Source organism: Chiloscyllium plagiosum, chromosome 21, assembly GCF_004010195.1.
Source record: "Chiloscyllium plagiosum isolate BGI_BamShark_2017 chromosome 21, ASM401019v2, whole genome shotgun sequence".
Lineage (NCBI taxonomy): Eukaryota > Metazoa > Chordata > Chondrichthyes > Orectolobiformes > Hemiscylliidae > Chiloscyllium > Chiloscyllium plagiosum.
Genome location: NC_057730.1, coordinates 14,751,261 through 14,771,644, shown reverse-complemented (window position 1 = coordinate 14,771,644; position 20,384 = coordinate 14,751,261). Strand labels below are relative to the sequence as shown.

General features: G+C 42.7%; 1 protein-coding gene across 1 annotated transcript in view; it reads right to left on the bottom strand.

Annotated features, from left to right (window-relative positions):
- Nucleotides 1-20,384, bottom strand: part of LOC122560428 — a 79,575-nt gene that overhangs the window by 15,916 nt on the left and 43,275 nt on the right. The window contains exons 29-34 of the mRNA XM_043711061.1: nt 15,021-15,108; nt 12,563-12,683; nt 9,801-9,979; nt 5,973-6,119; nt 3,521-3,648; nt 1,481-1,614 (exon numbers count right to left, since the gene is read on the bottom strand). Coding sequence (XP_043566996.1) covers nt 1,481-1,614; nt 3,521-3,648; nt 5,973-6,119; nt 9,801-9,979; nt 12,563-12,683; nt 15,021-15,108 — 797 coding nt within the window. The remainder of the gene's footprint in view (nt 1-1,480; nt 1,615-3,520; nt 3,649-5,972; nt 6,120-9,800; nt 9,980-12,562; nt 12,684-15,020; nt 15,109-20,384) is intronic.

Here is a 20,384-nt window from a genome sequence, read left to right as displayed (position 1 = left end):
AATGTGAAAAGGACCCAAATAGGACATTATCTCTGGGTTGAGTTGGAAGGTCACTGTGGCTTTGTGACCAGGCTGAAACATGTTCACAAAACGAAGAGATCCTGCAAACAAATTATTCAAATTCCCTCTGGAGGGGTAAGGGGAGCAGGATTGCTTCTTTTGATCCCACATTGGAAATCATGCCCTCTCTCTATCACATAGTACCTCCACCAACCTCATCCCTTCTGTGCAATTCTCTCACCACTTACTTAGATGATGGGAATAAACCATCAACATTTAAATAAGGCCTGGCAGCGAGTTTTGAGAAGATCTGTATTTCAGGTTGTGGTTGTGGATGTAGGTTTGCTCGCTGAGCTGGAAGGTTCATTTTCAAACGAACATTCCAACTCAGCGAGCAAACCTACATCCAGAAGGCCCGGCAATTAAAACTATCATGGCTTGCTCTTGCCCTACCAGGCAAGGTATTTACTTGCCTGAAATATGCCCCTTACTTAAAAACCTGACTATAAATGGTAAAACAGACCTCAAACCTTTCAACTCTGTATCATCTTAGAAACAAAATACATCACATATTTTAACCGATTATAGGTTTATTTTGTAAGCACACTTCCTCATCATATAGTTCTTTGATTTCCTGTGTTATTCTTAACTTAGTGACTAACCCATTACTGCTAAAATATGGTCTATAAAATTTTAACACAGTCATTAGCTCATTTATTTTAAATGTATTCGTGAACTTATATATTAGTGATTTAAAATTATTAATATTTTAAAATAAGGTGCTTTCATTAACCCAATATGCCAAAAGGTAACCTTGTAGTTGTATGGAACCTTTGATATTCTCAGCATATTCTAAAGCTTCTAACAGTCAATGACTTATTTTTCAAGTGCAGCCATTGTTCTTATATAGTTAACAACAGTAAAGGTTTTGCGAGGATAGGTCTCACAGAAAGTATTGTGATAACTGGTTGAAGAATAAATGCTGACCAAGATACCCAAAGACTCCTCTACTCTAACTTTGCCACAGTACATTTTACATAGAATCATAGAAGCCCCTAAAATGTGGAAGCAGGCCATTAGTTCCATCGAGTTCACACCCCTCTGAAGAGCATCCCACCGACATCCACACCTATCCCCCTACCCCATCCCCATTACCCTGCATTTCCCATGGTTAATCCACCTAACCTGCACATCACCTGGATGCTATGGGTTGTTTAGCACGGCCAATCGACCTAACCGGCACATCTTTGGACTGTGGAAGGATGGACAGGCAGATTGTGAATTGGTTTACCATCTCACCTTAAAGATGACACCTCTAACGATGCAGCAGTAACTTAGTACTGTAGTGAAATGGCAAACTTAAAACCAAGAGGAAATGAACCTACCACTTCTATTAAGCTTATCAGCCAGCCAAATTTATTAATTGCTTGCTTCAGACTTAAAGAAAGACATGATTAATGTCAAGAATCAAGTGTCTTACCAAGATATGACTTGATTAGGTTGAAGTAGGCGATGGTGTTATTTCGCTGAGATATTAACTCAGATGCTGCTTGGCTGTAGAGTAGGTTCTTCTTTGATTGAGTGCAGGTGGAAATATCCAGACTTCCAGCATTCCTGTGGAAAATGGATAGAATCTTAAGTTTGAAATGTATGAAACAAATTATTTGACGTTGTTGTTATCATTGCCATGCTGCCATGAACATTGACATTTAAATAATAAACTTCTGCTTTTTGATACTGGTAAGTCCCATAGTTGCACATGACCAGCAGCTACAACAAAGTGACATTCTTGTCTATTGATAGTTGGAGCCAATCACTGTTAGTTTATATTTGATACAGAGTGGTCCTTTTATGGGACTATAACACTTTTCTCAAAAAGGAAGGACAATAAGTTTTAAAACTGATTTTCTCAAAGTCAGGACAACATTAATTCTGCTTTAATTTCACAAAACATGTACATGAAGTCCAGGCCCTCTGTGACTTCCATCCTCACCACCTCTAAGGTTCCACGGCTCCAAGGAAAACCTGTGTAATGTTGCACCCCTCCCCAGTCACTAGTTCAGTATTTTCAGTTCATTGAGATCATTCAAAGGAAGGGTGGCACAGTGGCTCAGTGGTTAGCAATGCCACCTCACAACGCCAGGAACCTGAGTTCAATCCACCTTTGGGCGACTGCCTGTGTGGAGATTGCATGTTCTCCTGGTGTCTTTGTGTTCCGGTTTCCTCCCACAGTTCAAAGATGTACAGCTCAGATGAATTGGTCATGCTAAATTTCCCATTGTGTCCAGGGATGTGTGGGCTGGGTGGATTAACCACAGGATATGTGGAGTTGCAGGGATCGGGCAGGGGATTGGTTCTGTGTGGCATGCTCTTTGGAGGATTGGTGTGGACTCAATGGGCCAAATAGCCTGCTCCCAAACTGTAGGGATTCTATGAAGACAACAACACACATCACCTTCTTGACAGAGACACTTAAGTTTCACCCCGGTATGTGTATTCCCAGTTTAGGAATGGAACAAACTAGGTAATTTCAATGGAATTCATAAAATTGACTTTAAAATGAGGAATCCTCAGAAATGCAGGTTCAGGTGACAGTCAGAAAGGCAAATGTATTGTTGGCATTTGTTTTGAGAGGTTTAGAATACAAGAACAGGGATGTATTGCTGAGGTCGTATTGTGCTTCAGTCACACTGCATTTGGTATATCCTGAGCAGTGTGCACCCCATATCTAAGAGAGGATGTGCTGGTCTTGGAGTAGGTTGAGAGGAAATTTATAAGAATGATCCCAAGATGAATGGTTTGTCATACGAGGAGCAGTTGAGGAGTCTGGATCTGTACTCTGTGGAGCTTAGAAGCTTGATTGGGGGGAGGTGGGGGGTGGGGGGAACTGATTGAAATTCACAGAATACTGAGAGGCCTGAATAGAGTGAACGTGAAGAAGATGTGCCCACTAGTAGGAAAGACTAGGATCGGCGGTCCCAGTCTCAGAGTGAAGTGACCACCCTTTAGAACTGAGATGAGGAGGAATTTCTTCGGCCAGAAGGTGTTAATTGTGGCTCCCATTGCCACAGAGGGTGGTGGAGGCCAAGATATTGAGCGCATTTGTGACACAGATAGACTGGTTTTTAATTAGTAAAGGGATCAAAGGTTACGGGGAGGGGGGAGGAAGGCCAGAGAATGGGATTGAGAAACATATCAGCCATGATCAAAGGATGGAGCAGACTTGATGGCCCAAATGGCTTAATTCTGCTTCTATATGCTATGGTCCTAAATTTGTGATCTGAACCATATATGAACTGACGATGAGAAAGACATCGAAGGAGCAAGAAAGCATTTTTCTTTCATGATAGCGTATGTATTTCCAGACTAAAAGAATGTTTGACCCTTTCACCTGTCATTGCTATCATTTGATTTGTTGGGGATTGTGCTATAATACTTTGAAGAGTGATCTTCATTCTATTTAGAAGGGGGATATTTAATGGATGTGAGAAAACTACGAAGTGAAAGATAAAATACTCACGTCAATTTTGAAATAGTCATCAGCTGGCTTTCATCCAGAGTGCAGAGGTTTGGCCCACCAATTGCTTTCACAGAAACTTCATTGAGAGTTCCACCCAACTCTAGATATCTTGTAATAATGCTTTTAACCTGAAGAATAATTCATAAAAAGTGTTCAGTAACAAGTACCAAATAAAACTCATTTTCATGTTTATTTACCTTCCTTGCTTAATCTGTGAATTTGGTATTTTGGATTTGTAAACACCCTTTTTATCTCCTCCATAGAACTGCATCTATACTTCCTAACAGTGTTCGTTACTCAATCTTGACTTCTTTTTTCAAAAAAGGTGACCATGACACTATTTCCTATTTCAGTCAGTGCTGAGTTACAGCTGATTACTCATGGATATCTGGGAGCAATCTGTGGCAATTTACTCCTCACCCAATTCCTCCTCAAGGTAAAAACAAGGACTGCAGATTCTGGAAACCAGAGTCTAGATTTGAGTGATGCTGGAAAAGCACAGCAGGTCAGGCAGCATCCGAGGAGCAGTAAAATCGACGTTTCGGGCAAAAGCCCTTCATCAGGAAATGTCGATTTTCCTTATCCCAATTCCTCATCAATCCTATTGGAAAAATGTATACAATAGCCCTCAATTCTAATAGTTGCTTTCCCTTTGCAACGATTTGTAACATGGGTCTTGTTTATGAACTGTATTCTATTACACTGAGTATCAATTAGCATCCCATGTTGTTATGTTTCACATACTGGATCCTATCCAAACTGAGTAACGCTCAACAGCTATTATGTTCTACTTTGATTGTGTGTGAATTGGTTTGGCACATTTGCCTTCATTGCTCAGTCCTTTGAGTATAGGAGTTGGGAAGTCATATTGAAGTTGTACAGGACATTAGTGAGGCCTCTTCTGGAGTACTGTGTCCACTCTAGTCGCCCATTAAGTAAGGATATCATTAAGCTGGAGAGGGTCAGAAGAGATTTAGCAGGATGTTGCTGGGTATGGAAGGTTTGAGTTATAAAGGCTATGATATGGAGGAGTTGGTGTTGGACTGGGGTGGACAAAGTTAAAAATCACACAACACCAGGTTGTACATGATGAAGGAGCAGTGCTCTGAAAGCTAGTGCTTCCAAATAAACCTGTTGGACTATACCTCTACTTATAGAATAACAACATTCCAGCTCATAATCCCACTCACTTGACCGTAACTGACTTTCAAATCAGTTCTTTGACTTCAGGCCACTAACTCCAACCTTTTTAAAAGATGTCTCAAGGTTGTCACAATTGGTGGTTGATGCCTGAATGACACAATATTTCTAATCTGTTTCACTTTAATGAAAAGCTTGACATTTGTTCATGTGGATCTATGAGTTAATACAAAACTGCACAAAATCTAATGTCACCCAGTCAAATAATTTCCACCAATGTGAAATGTAAAATGTTTCTATTCTAGCTCATTAAAGTGCTCCAATTGTTTACCTATCACAACATTCTGTGCGAAGAGGTATATGAGCTCCCTTATTCGGAGTGCACCCCCACTAACTGCCAATATTGAGCCAAAATGTATTTCAAAAACATACTGTAATCGACCAAAGATGGAATTTTAATTCCTGGGTGAAGTACAGGGACAATCAGTGAGGAAGTCCTGCCATAGGCCTGGTCCATCATAACGTCCAGACTTCATTTACACAGATAGAAGTTGCTCAAATGAGCTTCTGGCCAGTGAATACTAGGTTGACTGGAGGACTAACACTCAGAAAAGCTAATATTGGGTTGGTGGGGAGGACGAACATAGATAAACATTGGTCCAAGCTTTCTTTATGAAGTCCAGGCAAGCATTCTGCTCTTAAGGCACTTAGTGCATCTGCCTCTGACCGATTAGGTGTTACTGAGCACAGCAGTTAGTAATCCAAATTGGCCTCTATGTACGACCCTGTTTTCATAGAGTCATAGAATCCCTACAGTGTGGAAGCAGGCCATTCAGCCCATCAAGTCCACACCGACCCTCCAAAGAGCATCCCACCCAAACCCAACGCTCACACCTTACCCTATCCCCATGATCCCACATTTCCCATGGTTAACCCACCTAACCTACATATCCCTGGACAGTATGAGCAATTTAGCATGGCTAGTAAACCTAACCTGCACATCTTTGGACTGTGGGAGAAAAGCAGAGGAAATCCACGCTGACACAGGGTGGAGTGTATGAACTCCACACAATCGACCCTGGGTTCTTGGCGCTGTGAGGCAGCTGTGCTAACCACTGAGCCACTATGCTGCCCCATGCTCATGAAACTTTAACTAGTTTAATCAATCATCAAAGGAACCAACAGCATTGAAGTGAATTAAAAATTCATCCTAGAGTTTCAAGAAATTAGTTTTCACATCTTATTCAGAATGAAATTCCCATTTATTTGCAGATACCAATATTTTAAATGCCCATTCTCCTGGTTTCAGTACCGTTGTGTTTTCCAGCTGTTGCATCATTAATGCAGCAAGTGTTTCAACTTGAGTGATATTCCAGCTGCTGACTTCTGTTGCATTAAACACTGTTGATATGTTCCCCAGCAACTGAATCTGGTTTTCTGGTAATCCATTAGGGTAAATCTGTTTCAGGAAATCCAAAATAATAATATTAAATCACTTAGATGTTATTTCCAAGCACACAATTTTAACCACCTGTTGCAATTAAAGTATTGTCTGTGACTAATTTCCATTTCAGTTTGTTATATTTGAGAGTATTATTTTGAATCTGTGTTTTATAAAAGACATGTCTTTATAATTAATAAGTTATGCCTCTCACAAATAATACCACTTCAATAATGCAGCATTTTCAACGAATAAGGAGAAAATGTAAGCCTTTTTAACATTTTGCAAGAGTTCAAGTTTACCTTTATATGGACTGATTAACTCTTCATCTGCTGTTATAGAGCCATAGAAACAGACCCTTCAGTCCAACTCGTCCATGCTGACCATAAACCATTTGCCAGCACTTAGCCCATATCCCTTTAAACCCTTCCTATTCACATATACGTCCAGATGCCTTTTAAAGGCTGTAACTGTAACAGCCTCCACCACTTCCTCTGGCAGCTCTTTCCATACATGCACCACCCTCTGCATGACAAGGTTGCCTCTTAGGTCCGTTTTAAATCTTTCCCCCTCACCCTAAACCTATGCCCTCTAATTTTAGACTCCCCCACCCCAGGGAAACGATCTTGGCTATTCACCCTATCCATGCCCCTCATGATTTTATAAACTTCTATCAGGTCACCCCTTAGCCCCCGATGCTCCAGGGAAAACAGCCCCAGCCTATTCAGCCTCTCCCTATAGCTCAAGCCCTCCAACCCTGGCAACACCTTTGTAACCTTTTCTGAACCTTTTCAAGTTTATCAACATCATTCCTAAGACAGGGAGATCAGAACTGAATGCAGTTTTCCAAAAATGGCCTAACTAATGTTTTGCACAGTCACAACATGACCTCCCAACCCCTACATTCAATGCACTGATCAATAAAGGCAATCATATCAAACATCTTCTTCACTACCCTACTTGTGACTGTACTTTCAAGGAAAAATTAAAAGAACATAAACTCACATTCCTTGGCCGGGAATCGAACCCAGGCCACAATGGTGAAAGCACTAAATCCTAACCACAAGACCACCAGGGAAAGTTACCTAATGCAAGAAGATGTTACAAGATGCCTCTTTTGCCTGATGTAGGGATGAAAGCATTGGAAAATCCATAATATTTGTGCAGACTATGATTGCGACTGAAACGTTTAAAATGCTTACAAATCCTTGTGCTACTGTATTTTTCTCTCAGAATCACAGACGTATCACAGTATAGAAGAAAGCAGCTATTCAGGCCATTGTGTCTGACTGACCTGCCAAATGAGCATCACAACATACAGTCATTTTCCTGTCTTTACCCTGCACCCTTGCACATTTTTACTATTTAAATAATCATCGAACACTCTCTTAAATACACCAACTGGCCCTGCCTCTGCCAGGCACTGCAGTCCAGAATGTCCTCATGTAATTTTGCAAATCACTTTACAAATTTGTGCACTTTTGATCTCAAGTGAGAACAAGAGACACAGATTTAAACAGGAGCAGACTCTCCGTATCTACTCTATCAGACCTCTCAAGAGTGTGGTGCTTAGCACTGCACACAGTAGTCCAGCTGAGGTTAACAAGTGTCTTTGTCCTTGTACTCTATGGTCCTATTAACAAATCTTTATGCTTTATTGACCTCCACCTATCCTGCCACCTTTAATGATACGTGCACATGTACACCAGATCCCTCTGCTCTTGTTCCCCTTAATTTCTCTTGTTTTCCTTTTCCTAATGCAGCACCTCACATTTTGCTGTGCATTCCAACAACTTGCCGATGTCCTTTTGGGTCCTACACTATCCACCTCTTAGTTACCAAAGCTTCCACCTTTTGTATCATCTGCAACCTTTGAAATCATCCTCTGTGGACCAAGGCCTAAGTCATTAATACATATCATGAGAAGTAAGGGAGTCAATACTGATTCCTGGAGAATCCATGACAATCCTTCCTGGAGCCCCAACAAAATCCATAGATTCATTACTCTCTGTTTGCTCTTATCCCTTTAGTCCATAATTTTTCTCAAGTCTATAGTGGCATTGTATCTAATGCTTTTTGAAGTTCATGTACACCACAGCAAACAGAATTCTCCTCATTGACCCTTTCAGCTAACTTTTGAAAAAACTCCAAAAAGTTAGTGAAATCCAATTTCGTCTTTCAAAACTCAAATCAACTCTTCATAATCAACCTGCCATTTTCCACATGACCACTAATTCTCAGAATCCCTTCCAGTGTGGAAACAGGCCTTTGGCCCTACAAGTGGTGGGCGGCACGGTTGCACAGTGGTTAGCACTGCTGCCTCACAGCGCCAGAGACCCGGGTTCAATTCCCGCCTCAGGCGACTGACTGTGTGGAGTTTGCACGTTCTCCCCGTGTCTGCGTGGGTTTCCTCCGGGTGCTCCGGTTTCCTCCCACAGTCCAAAGATGTGCAGGTTCAGGTGAATTGGCCATACTAAATTGCCCATAGTGTTAGGTAAGGGGTAAATGTAGGGGTATGGGAGGGTTTCACTTCGGCGGGTCGGTGTGGACTTGTTGGGCCGAAGGGCCTGTTTCCACACTGTAATCTAATCTTAGTCCACACCAACCCTCTGAAGACTATCCCACCCAAACCCCATTACTCTATATTTACCCTTGATTAATGCATCTAACCTACACATTCCTGAACACAATAGACATTTTTTAGCATGGCCAATTCACCTAACCTGCACATCTTTGGACTGCGGGAGGACACCCATGCAGAATGTGCAAACTCCACACAGACAGTCGCCTGAGGCTGGAATCGAACCTGGATCTCTGTCGCTGTGAGGCAGCAGTGTTAACCACTGAGCCACCATGCCACACATCAACAACAGTGAAATGTCTCACGCATTTCTGTCATCATTTATGATCTCAGCATTTCATAGAACCTCTCAGCGTGGAAACAGGTCATTCAGCCCAACAAATCCACACCCGACCCTCCGAAGAGCAACCCACCCAGACCCATTCCCCTACATTTACCTCTGACGAATATATCTAACTCACACATCCCTGGCATGGCCGATTCACTTAACGTGCACATCTTTGATTGTCGGAGGAAATCCACACAGACATGGGGAGAACATGCAAACTCCACGCAGGCAGTTGCCTGAGGCTGGGATTGAACCCGGTTCCCTGGCACTGTGAGGAAGCAGTGCTAACCACTCAGCCACCATGCGACCCGTCTATCACAAGTAATTTGAAGGCATCTGGCTGGGTATATGAATAGAAAGGGTATAGAGGGATATGGGCCAAATGCTGGCAAATGGGATTAGATTAATTTAGGAACCTGGTTGGCATGGTCGAGTTGGGCTGACCTGTTTCTGTGCTGTATAGCTTTATGTCTCTATGACTCCAATTGCCTCAAGAACTTTCCCCAAAATTGAAGTTAAACTGACTGATCTTCCGCTTGCTAATCTTAACAAAAGGTAGAAATGAACACAACAAAGGAAAATATTACTTTCCGACATAGATCAAGGAAAATGCTCATTGTGTAGCTCTTTTAATGTGGATAAATAACCCAGCAGAACACAAATCGGTGGCGGAGGGAATGAGATTCATTCTGTACGATTAATGCTTAGGCCATTGAGGTTAAAGTAGCAATAATAAAATATTATACTATGGCTTCTATGAGGAGAACAAAGCATCAATCATGTTAATTACCTGATTGAGTTTGGTTTTCAGAACTTGAAGCTGATCAGAATCAAAGTCAAGCGCTCCCAGTTCCTCCACATTACCCTTTAATAAAGTATTACTCAAACAGACTTCCAACTGGGCGGCATCATAGTTTACTGGGGTCAACTCATTAATGGCTTCCGCTGTTATCTGTCCCACTGTACATCCTGTAAATAAGTTTTGCCTGATGCATCAATGCAATTTGTTATCAATGTATTAAAATTATTTTTCATGCAAAGTCTTCGAATCAATAAATTATGATTTAAATTCACGTGTAGTGGCAATGGATAGGCCATTCAATGGTAAAGCATGAGAATAGTCCTTTCAATTACTGTAAATATGTGAGAGACACAAAGATTGGGAATTGGAAGACAATGGAACGGAACAAAATCAAGGCTTGGATAGACTTATTCAATATGAAGAAGATAACACGTCAGAGACAAAGAGGAGGGCAGAGATGATACAGACAACATGCAGTGGTCATTGGAAAGTGTGTGAATTGGAAGTCTACTGAGAGGCAAAGGGAGAAACATGAACAAGAAGTCAGAAATATATTTTATTTTGGTCCATGCACAACACACAAGGGTAACTTTTAATTTCTTTGCAACATATTACAAACAGTTAATGCGAAGGTTTCCACCAATACATTACTTTCGTCAATATTTCTTGACTGTGTGTCAGGAGCAGAATGAGGAATCTGGGGGTAATAAAGCCAGCAAATCCTCCAGGATTTCTTACCGACTAATAAACTTTATTACTACCATTTTTTGATACATACATTAGGCACATGAAGCATGTATTTGGAAGTATAAATTTGTCAATATGTTGCTTGATATTTTGGAAATGATTAAATTTCATTAACATTTCATGTATTGTTGAGAAAGGTCCTTTACAGGAATAAAATCACTTTGAACTTCAGCTGACATTAGAAGATATCTCAGCCATGTCACTGAGTTCAAATGATACCTTCGAGTCCATTCATCTAGAGATAACATCTTGGTTGGAAGATCTGAAACAGATGCTTTCAAATATAGCCTGATGCCAAGCAAGGCAGTGTGATGGACCCCACACTATTTACAATCTATTTCATTAATGTGGCTATTCATCTCATCAACTGCCCTCTAGTGTGAGTATTAAATACTGTTTGTACAGAACACACTTTCACTTCAGATTCCATGAGCCAAAACAAAGACATGATGACTTCAGTATTGCTGCTCTAGATTTTTAAGCCAGTCTCAATTAAATTCTGAAATTCTTAAACCCTTTCCTTGAATGCTGCCATAAACAAAACTCATGTCAACCCAGACCTACTCAGTTAAATATTCCACTTCGTAGACATTTTGAAGGAGGTTCCTTGGAATATGCTGAGCACATGCCATACTTTCACAACCACCTGTCTCAAAAGGTCACCATTGGCAAAGAAAGATCAGGAAAATAAGAGTTCATGGTGTAGTGGATAAAATATTAGCATGGGTAGAAGACAGGATGAAGAGCTTATGCTCGAAATGTTGACTCTCCTGCTCCCCAGATGCTGTCTGACTGGCTGTGCTTTTCCAGCACCATACTTTTTGACTTTGATCTCCAGCATCTGCAATCCTCACTTTCTCCCCGTATTTGTAGACAGGCTGAATGAGTGGGGAAAAATTAGGCACATGGAAAATAATGTGGAAAAATCAGTAGATGTTGTCATACTCTTATGCAGCAGTGAGCTCCAGGCTTTATCGGTGATGCACAACAGCATGAGAGAAATTCCACCAACAACATCTATTGCTTTTCTGGATTTGAAGCATAATCACGGAAACACTCACATCCTTCTCAATTCCACCTCCAGAAGCATTCAGGGAAAACTCATGCAACACTAACCAAGGTGGATTGAACTGTGTCCACAAAGTGGAAATTTTCCTGTCTTCTCAGATCCTGTTTTACCAGCTCAAAGTGAGGACAACTGGTTCATCGTGCAGTGTCATGCCTCAAGTCCAAACACCGCAATGAGACAACAGCAATGAAGGAAGCAAATCCAGCACCATGAGCCATGTGCTCAGTAAGCTGCAGGTTGGGATTTGACCTGTTCAATCATCAGCAAACCCATGGCACAAACCAGTCACCCTGAATTGACACCATCCTCAAACTGAACATATTCCCCTTGCATTAATGCTGCTTTCAAGCAATTTCAGGATTTTTACTTTCATTAATCTCCCTGTATTTAAAACCTCAAGGATAATTCCACTCTAGATAAAAAGATTTGCACAGCTCAAGGTTGTACCAACTCTAACACAGTCAGCTAGCTGGACCGCACACAATGTGAGTTCCCTGACTGAGGCTGTTAATCTGGTCCAATCAGGGAGTCCTGGCTGACAGATATAAACAGGAGTGTCAGAGAGTCTGTTCTCTTTGAGAACTGGCTCTGAGGGAGCTGGATCAGAGTCAAGGACATTCCATGTGTAAATTAACGGTGAGTTGGTGAGTTATTTCACAGGTAACGGGTGGGGAAACAGGTCTGGGTGAGTTGCTCTTGCAAAGAGTTGCTCAGGACTTAATAGCTCCAAGAGGCTTCCATCTATTGTAACCCCATCCATGGGGGATCCTGGTGAAACTTAAGTCAATTCAGTGATACAGAATCTACTCATGGAAACCAACCACATTTACAAAAGAACTTCAAGGCTTCATTTTAACTGATGAGATCGCCATGAAGAAAGTAGTACTATATTATTCATTCTCATCACTAATACAAAACAGTAATATCAAATTACCTGTAGCTCTCCTCACTCTTCTTCTTTGTCTGAGCCGCTTTAAAAACCTGACTACATCTTTGGACTTTGTAAACCGTTTCAGTTTCCGAATAAATCTTGGGACGGCTTCAGAAAAGACTAACTGCAGGGAAAAGGGAATACGGTTAATTATATGCAATCCTTGATTAGTAAAAGAATTCTTATCCAGAGCAAATTGTTCATTCAAATCTACGGATTCTTGCTGAGATAAACCAGAATCTGATTACATTTACCTGAAAAAGAAACATATACCGACAAGTGAATTTGAGAAGTTGGAAAATTCATAGGACACCAGCATGGGAGAAAGGCTGGGATAGAGGTTTAGGAAACAGGTCCTGGGAATAAAGGGCACACGTGGCGAGAATTAGTGGAGCCCAGCCATTCAGGGGCTTGAGAAGCACTGATCCTCCCTCAGACTCAATCAGTGCAGACGTGGCTCTGTGCATCAGAAAATAAGCTGACCTTGGGGGTGGCGTGGTAGCTCAGTAGTTAACACTGCTGCCTCACAGCATCAGGAACCGGATTTGAATCCCACCTCAGACGACTGTCTGTGTGGATTTTGCACGTTCTCCCCATGTCTGTGTGGGCTTCTTCCGGGTGCTCTGGTTTTCTCCCACAATCCAAAGATGTGCAGATTAGGTGAATATAGGGTAGGGGAATGGGTCCGGATGGGTTACACTTCAGAGGGTTGGTGTGGACTTATTGGGCCGAAGGGCCTGTTTCCACACTGTAGGGAATCTAATCGAATAAAATAAAAACAGGATCAAACTGGGAGGATCTCTGATCTGAGATCCCACCTCTTTCTCTCATGGTTCTCCAATCACGGGCTCCTGCTTATCTACCAACAATAGCCTGGGTATGATGAAGGTAAGCGGCAATAGAGTTGTTGGGTTTTGCAGTGGACTGTGCCTGGACATTCTTCCTGTGGGTCAAGGGACAGGGCTCACTGTAAGGTAATGCTGAAGCAGCAAAGGGCTGATCAAGAGCTAAGGAAGAGGCTGAAAGGGCAAGTGAGAGGAGGGGGGCTGATGAGGGTGAGAGGCAAGAAGGGGATTGTGAGGGTGAGAGACTTTAATAGGGGAGTGAAGGAGGAGGCTGCAGGGATGGAGGGAGGAGGGGGCTGGAAGTGTAGGGTGAAGGAAGAGGCTACAGAGATGGGATAGGAGGGAACTGCAAGCAGACAGAAGAGAAGGAAGAGACTGCAAAGCAATACAAAGAGAGGAGGCTCAAAAAAGAGGTCACAGAGGGTGGGAGCAGGAGGGCTAACAGGCCAAGGGAGAGAGGGGCCTGCAAGGGGATGTGGAGAAGGGAACTACTAGGGTCTGGAACAAGAGAGAGTTATAGAGTCTCGGCTGGAATTTGCATGCAGGCAGTTCTTTGTTTGAGGGGCCAGAGGATGGCAAATTTGGGAAAAGATGATGTCCATGCCTTTAGTGATGTGAGTCCTGTTGGACTTTGCTTTCCAACATTAACAACAATGTTTAATGGCTAATGGGAGGAAATCTGACAAAATCTGGAATGGAGTTCTACCTGGAATGGTACAGTGGCTCCGTAGTTAGCACTGCTGCCCCACAGCACCAGGGACCTGGGTTTGATTCCAGCTTTGGGCGACTGTCTGTGTGGAGTTTGCACATTCTCCCCATGTCTGCGTGAGTTTCCCCTGGATGCGCCAGTTTCCTCCCACAGTCCAAAGATGTGCAGGTTAGGTGGATGCTAATTTCCCCAGAGTGTGCAGGCCATGGATTAGCCATGGGAAATGCATTGTTATGGGAATAGGGTGGGATGGTCCTCTGAGGGCCGGTGTGGACTCAATGGGGTGAATGACTTGCTTCCAAATTGTATGAATTCTATGCAATTGGTTTTCATTCAAGAAAACCAGAAACTCCTGCAACTGACTATGTTGTAGAGCTTTTAATTTCCAAGGATACCAGCCTATGAAGTAGAAATGATTTGGAGATGCCGGTGTTGGACTTGGGTATACAAAGTTAAAAATCACACAACACCAAGTTATAGTCCAACAGGTTTATGTAGAACCACTGGCTTTCTGAGCACACAACCACCTGATGAAGGAACAGTGCTCTGAAAACTATTGCTTCCAAATAAACCTGTTGGAGTATAACTTGGTGTTGTGTGATTTTTAACTTAATGACGTAGAAAGGTTAGGTACGGGTGCCAAGCTAGTCTGTACCTCCTGAACCCATACTGAGGCAACATAATGGTGGATGCAACATGTGGAATTTTCCCAGGTATGTTTAACACGGATTAAATAGATATGAAACATATATTTACATATATTTGGGGTTTGGGATATTTTCTAGTGTTAAAATGTTTGGGCTATAGAGCCTACGAAAAGTACAGACTAGGGGGTGATTAAAAAGGGTGAAATCATCCCAAATAGTTAACTTTGTGTGAATTAGTATTCAAATCATTTAAGTTGTACCTGGTTCACTTGATTCCATGTTGAGGTCAATGCGAAAGGCAGGTTTCCCAGCCGACTCACCGTCTGGGATGTCCATGAACTAGGAGAACTTCAAGTGAACAAAGAAACATCAGTTAGTGAGACAGTTCAGCTACAAAATTCCACTCCTTACTGCCCAGTTGTTCATTGTTACACACATCATTTTAATTACAAAATGGGGTCAGCAGTGTGCGTACAGTTCTAGAGTGAGTTAGTGCTGCAGGCCATTTTGTTGAAGGCCTCTGCATGATCCATCTGTTGAACGTGTGCAGCGCAGGTGTCTAAAGTTCACTCGATGCCAGGTCAGCCACTTCAGAGCACAATTCTTCAGCGAATGCCATCCCGTGCACTTGTTCTGAACTTGTTCAGCCCTGCCACTTCCTTCCTCGGCCCCACCACCAAATTAGTCAATTGATTTCCAGTGACCTAGCTGGACTTGTCTGGTGGTTTGGAGAATTCTGTGAAGTTGAGTAGCTTGGTACATGCCAAAGAGCTTAGTTTTAATTTCAAAGGTCAAACAAATAGGGTGAACCAAGTTTGCTTGAAATCAATTGACTCCAAACTGCTCAAACCAAAATAAGGCGTGAAGGGCAGTTGGAGTTGGCAGTCTGTTTTAATAGCTCCTTGGATGCTGCCTGAACTGCTGTGCTTTTCTAGCACCATTGATCCAGAGTCTGTTTTTAATGCCTAATTAAACAAAAACAGAAGGAAGACCGGGGCACCTTTTGTGACCTGTGTGCTTCAAGGAGACCCTTCCAATCCTAACCTTGCTGCGTCTCCAGCCCCATCACCCAACTCCATGGTCACTAGCTTACATCCCCACCATCAAACCCTGAGGATGACCTTTCTGTGGCAGCATTCTTGGGGCCTATTCCTGTACTAGTGGGAACATGCAATGTGGAGCTTTGGTAACTGCTGGGACCAATGGAACTACCTGTCAGTGAGTGAAGTTAGCCAGCATTTCCTGAGGGTGTTGCTCCCTCCCAAGTGAGAGGTGAGAAATCCTGTAATCGCCACCCACGACATGTTATAGCTGCAGAGTGGGATTGCAATGGACTAATCAGCTACCAGCTAATTGTTTTTTGAAACCGGCCTCAGGGGGCAATCCATCCATTCCCCCTGAAGTTGGGCCCAACATCTCTCACTCCAGAATCCAGTTGCATAAAGTGCTCTATGGAATCGCAATGCCTTTTGTTTTCCCTTGCCAGAGAGAAACTAATAGAGCGAGAGCTGTAGGTTTCCCTAGGTTGCAGGGTACCACTGACTGTGCTTATGCCATCCTGTTAGTGGCAACATTTGCGATACACAGTGACTTAAAATGTTTCCATCATCTCAGCTGAGAGGCATTGCAGCATTCAGATTAATGTCCTTGATCCCAGAAGCAGTCATGGTATCTTTATGCTGCAGCAGATCACCTGGTAAGATGGTGGCAGAGTACGGCAACTCCAACTGGAGCTCCTCTGCTCCACCTGTTCTTTTTTGTTTTTCCCTCTTCTTGCGTGTTCTTTTTTTTAAATTTTCAACTTTTTAAAACTTAGTGGGAGGAGAATGGAGGAGGCGAGTCCCAGACCGGGGACTGTTGCAGGGAGACAAGTCCTTGACTGGGGACCATCATGGGGAGGACAGTCCCGGACCAGAGGCCATTGTGGGGAGGTAAGCCTTGGACTGGGGTCCATCACGAGAAGACAAGTCCTCGACCGGAGGCCGTGGTGGGGAGGCGAGTCCCGAACTGGAGTAGCGTCCCAGGTCTGCTCCCCCTACTTTTGAGGCTCTGCTCTTTTGTCCTAGTTTCACCTGCCAGAAACGTCGATTCTCCTGTTCCTTGGATGCTGCCTGACCTGCTGCGCTTTTCCAGCAACACAATTCTCAGCTCTGATCTCCAGCATCTGCAGTCCTCACTTTCTCCTCCAGTGGAAAGATCCTCTCTACTTCTATCTGATTCATTCCTTTCATAATTTTATGTTTCTATAAGATCCTCCCTCATTCTTCTAAATTCCAATGAATATAATCCAAGTCTACTCAGTCTCTCCTCATAAGCCGATCCCATCAACTCCAGTTTCAACCTAGTGAACCTCCTGTGCAGACCCTCCAGTGACGGCACACCCTTTCTCAAGTAAGGAGACCAGACCTGCACGCAGTACTCCGGGTCTGGCTTCACCAGCACCTTGTACAGCTGCAACATAACCTCCCTGCTTTTAAACTCAATCCCCTTTAGCAACAAAAGACAAAATTCCATTTGCCTTCCTAATTACTTGTTGCACCTTCAGACCAACCTTCTGTGATTCATGCACAAGGACAACCAGTTCCCTCTGCATAGCTGCAGGCTGCAACGTTTTACCTTTCAAGTAATAATCCTTTTTACCATTACTCCTACCAAAATGGATGACTTCAAATTTATTAACATTGTATTCCATCTGCGAGACCTTTGCCCACTCAACGTATCTTTGGTCTTCTGCAAAGTTTCACAGTTCTCTGTACACCTTGCTCTGTCACTCACCTTAGTGTCATCTGCAAACTTTGATATACTACACGTGGTCCCCAACTCCAAATTGTCTATATAAATTGTAGATAATTGCAGTCCCAACACTGATCCCTCAGGCACACCACGAGTTACTGATTGCCAACCAGAATAGCACTCATTTATTCCCACTTTTTGCTTCCTGTTAAGCAACCAAACCATTATCCATGCTAATACTTTACCCATAATGCCATGCATCCTTATCTTATGCAGCAGCCTCTTGTGTGGCACCTTGTCGAAGGCCTTTTGGAAATTTAGGTGCACCACATCCATTGGGTCCCCACTGTCCACCTTGCTCACAATGCCTTTGTAGAATTCCAAAGGATTTGTTAAGCATGACCTGTCCTTCATGAACCCATGCTGTGTCTTCCCAACGGGACAATTTCTATCTAGATGTCTTGCCATTTCTTTTTTGATAATAGACTCAAGCATCTTCCCCACACAGAAGTTAAGCTAACTGGCCTATAATTTCCCCATCTTTTGTCTACTTTCTTTTTTGAACAGTGGAATCACATTTGCTGTTTTCCAATTTGCTGTAACTGCCTCAGAGTCCAGCAAATTTTGGAAAATTACCACAAGTGCATTTGCTATTTCTCCCGCCATCTCTTTTAGTACCCTGGAATGCATTCCATTAAAGCCCGGAGACTTGTCTATCCTTCGCTCCATTAGCTTGCCAAACACTGTCTCTTCCATAATAATTGATTGTTTCCAGGTCCTCACCTACCTTTATCTCTTTGTCAATTTTTGGCATGTTATTAGTGTCCTCCACTGAGAAGAGGGTGACACAGTGGCTCAGTGGTTAGCACTGCTACCTCACAGCACCAGGGTCCCAGGTTCAAGTCCAGCCTTGGGTGACTGTCTGTGTGGAGTTTGCACATTCTCCCAATGTCTGTGTGGGTTTCCTCCGGGTGCTCCGGTTTCCTCCCACAGTCACAAAGATGTGCGGGTCAGGTGAATTGCCCTTGGTGCTAGGTGCATTAGTCAGAGGGAAATGGGTCAGGGTGGGTTGATCTTCGAAGGGTCGGTGTGGACTGGTTGGGCCGAAGGGCCTGTTTCCACACTGTAGGGAATCTAATCTAAGACTGATATAAAATACCTGTTCAATGCCTTGGCCTTTTCATCATATCCCATAACTAAATGCCCCTTCTCATCCTCTAAAGGACCAAGGTTTACGTTAGCCACTCTTTTACATTTCATATATTTATGGAAACTTTTGCTGTCTTTATATTCTGTGCTAGTTTTTTTTTGTGTTTTATCTTACTTTTCTTTATAGCTTATTTTGTGGCTTTCTGTTGACCTTTAAAGTTTTCCCAATCTTCTAGTTTCCTGCTTTTCTTGGCCATTTTGTATGCCTCCTCTTTCAATTTGAAAGCCTCCCTTATTTCCTTAGTCACCCATGGTAGAATCCCCCTTTCCTTACAGTTTTTTTCCTTTTCACTGGAATATACGTTTGCTGAGTACTTTGAAAAACTGCTTTGAAAGTCCTCCACTGCTTGTCAACTATCCCACCATAAAATCTTTGTATCCAGTTGACTTTAACCAAGTCCTCCCATATCCTATTTTAGTCTCTCTTGTTTAAACACAGGACCCTGGTATTGGATTTTATCTTCGCACTCTCCATTTGTATTCTAAATTCAACCATACTGTGGTCGCTCCTACCAAGAGGATCCCTAACTATGAGGTCATTAATTATTCTTGTCTCATTACACAGGACCAGGTCTAGGATAGCTTGCTCCCTCGTCGGTTCCATTACATACTGTTCAAGAAAACTATCATGGATACACTCAACAAACTCCTCCTCAAGGCTACCCTGACCAAGCTGGTTCAACCAATCTACATGTAGATTAAAATCTACCATGATAAAAGCCCCATACCATTTTTACTGGCATTAGTTATTGCTTTGTTTATCGCTCGCCCCAATGTGATGTTATTATTTGGTGGCCTATAGACTACACCGGTCAGTGAATTTTCTTCTTAGAATTTCTAATTTCCACCCAAATGTATTCTCCATATAACTTATATCATCCCTCATCACCACCCTGATGTCATCCTTGAATATCAGAGCTACACCACCTCTCTCACCTTCCTGTCTGTTCTTCTAAATAGTCTGATACTCCTGGATACTTAACACCCAGTCATGAACATCCTGAAATCATGTCTCCGTAATGGCTACTAAATCATATTCATTCGTGATGATTTGTGCCGTTAAGTCATCCACCTTGTTACGAATGCTACGAGCATTCAGGTAAAGTGCCTTTATGCTAGCTTTTTTTCCCTCATGATTTCTAATAATGTCTCTTGAGTTATCCTTCCTTCTTACTTCTTCCATAGTCTGCCTTGATCTTAAACCTTCCTGCACACATCTTAAACTGCTGCTTACCTCTTTATTTACCATCATACTTCCTGTTGTCTCTCTTTTCCCTTCCCCCTGACTCACTAGTTTAAAGTCCTAGTGACCGTCCTATTTATCCTTTCGCTAGAACACTGGTTTCAGGTGGAGATCATCCCATTGGTACAGATCCCCCCGGTTCCAAAATTGATGTCAATGTCCCATGAAATGGAACCCCTCTTTCCCACACCACTCCCTTAGCCACGTGTTTATTTCCTAATTTTCTTATCCCTAAGCCAATTCGCATGTGGCTCTGGAGATTATGACTCTTGAGGACCTGTTCCTTAATTTCGTTCCTAGTGCTTGATAATCCCCAAACAGGTCCTCCTTCCTAGCCTTGCCTATGTTGTTTATCCCAATGTGGACCACAACAACTGGATCCTCCCCCTCCAGCTCCAACATCCTTTCAAGCCAGTCAGAGATGTCCTGCACCCTGGCA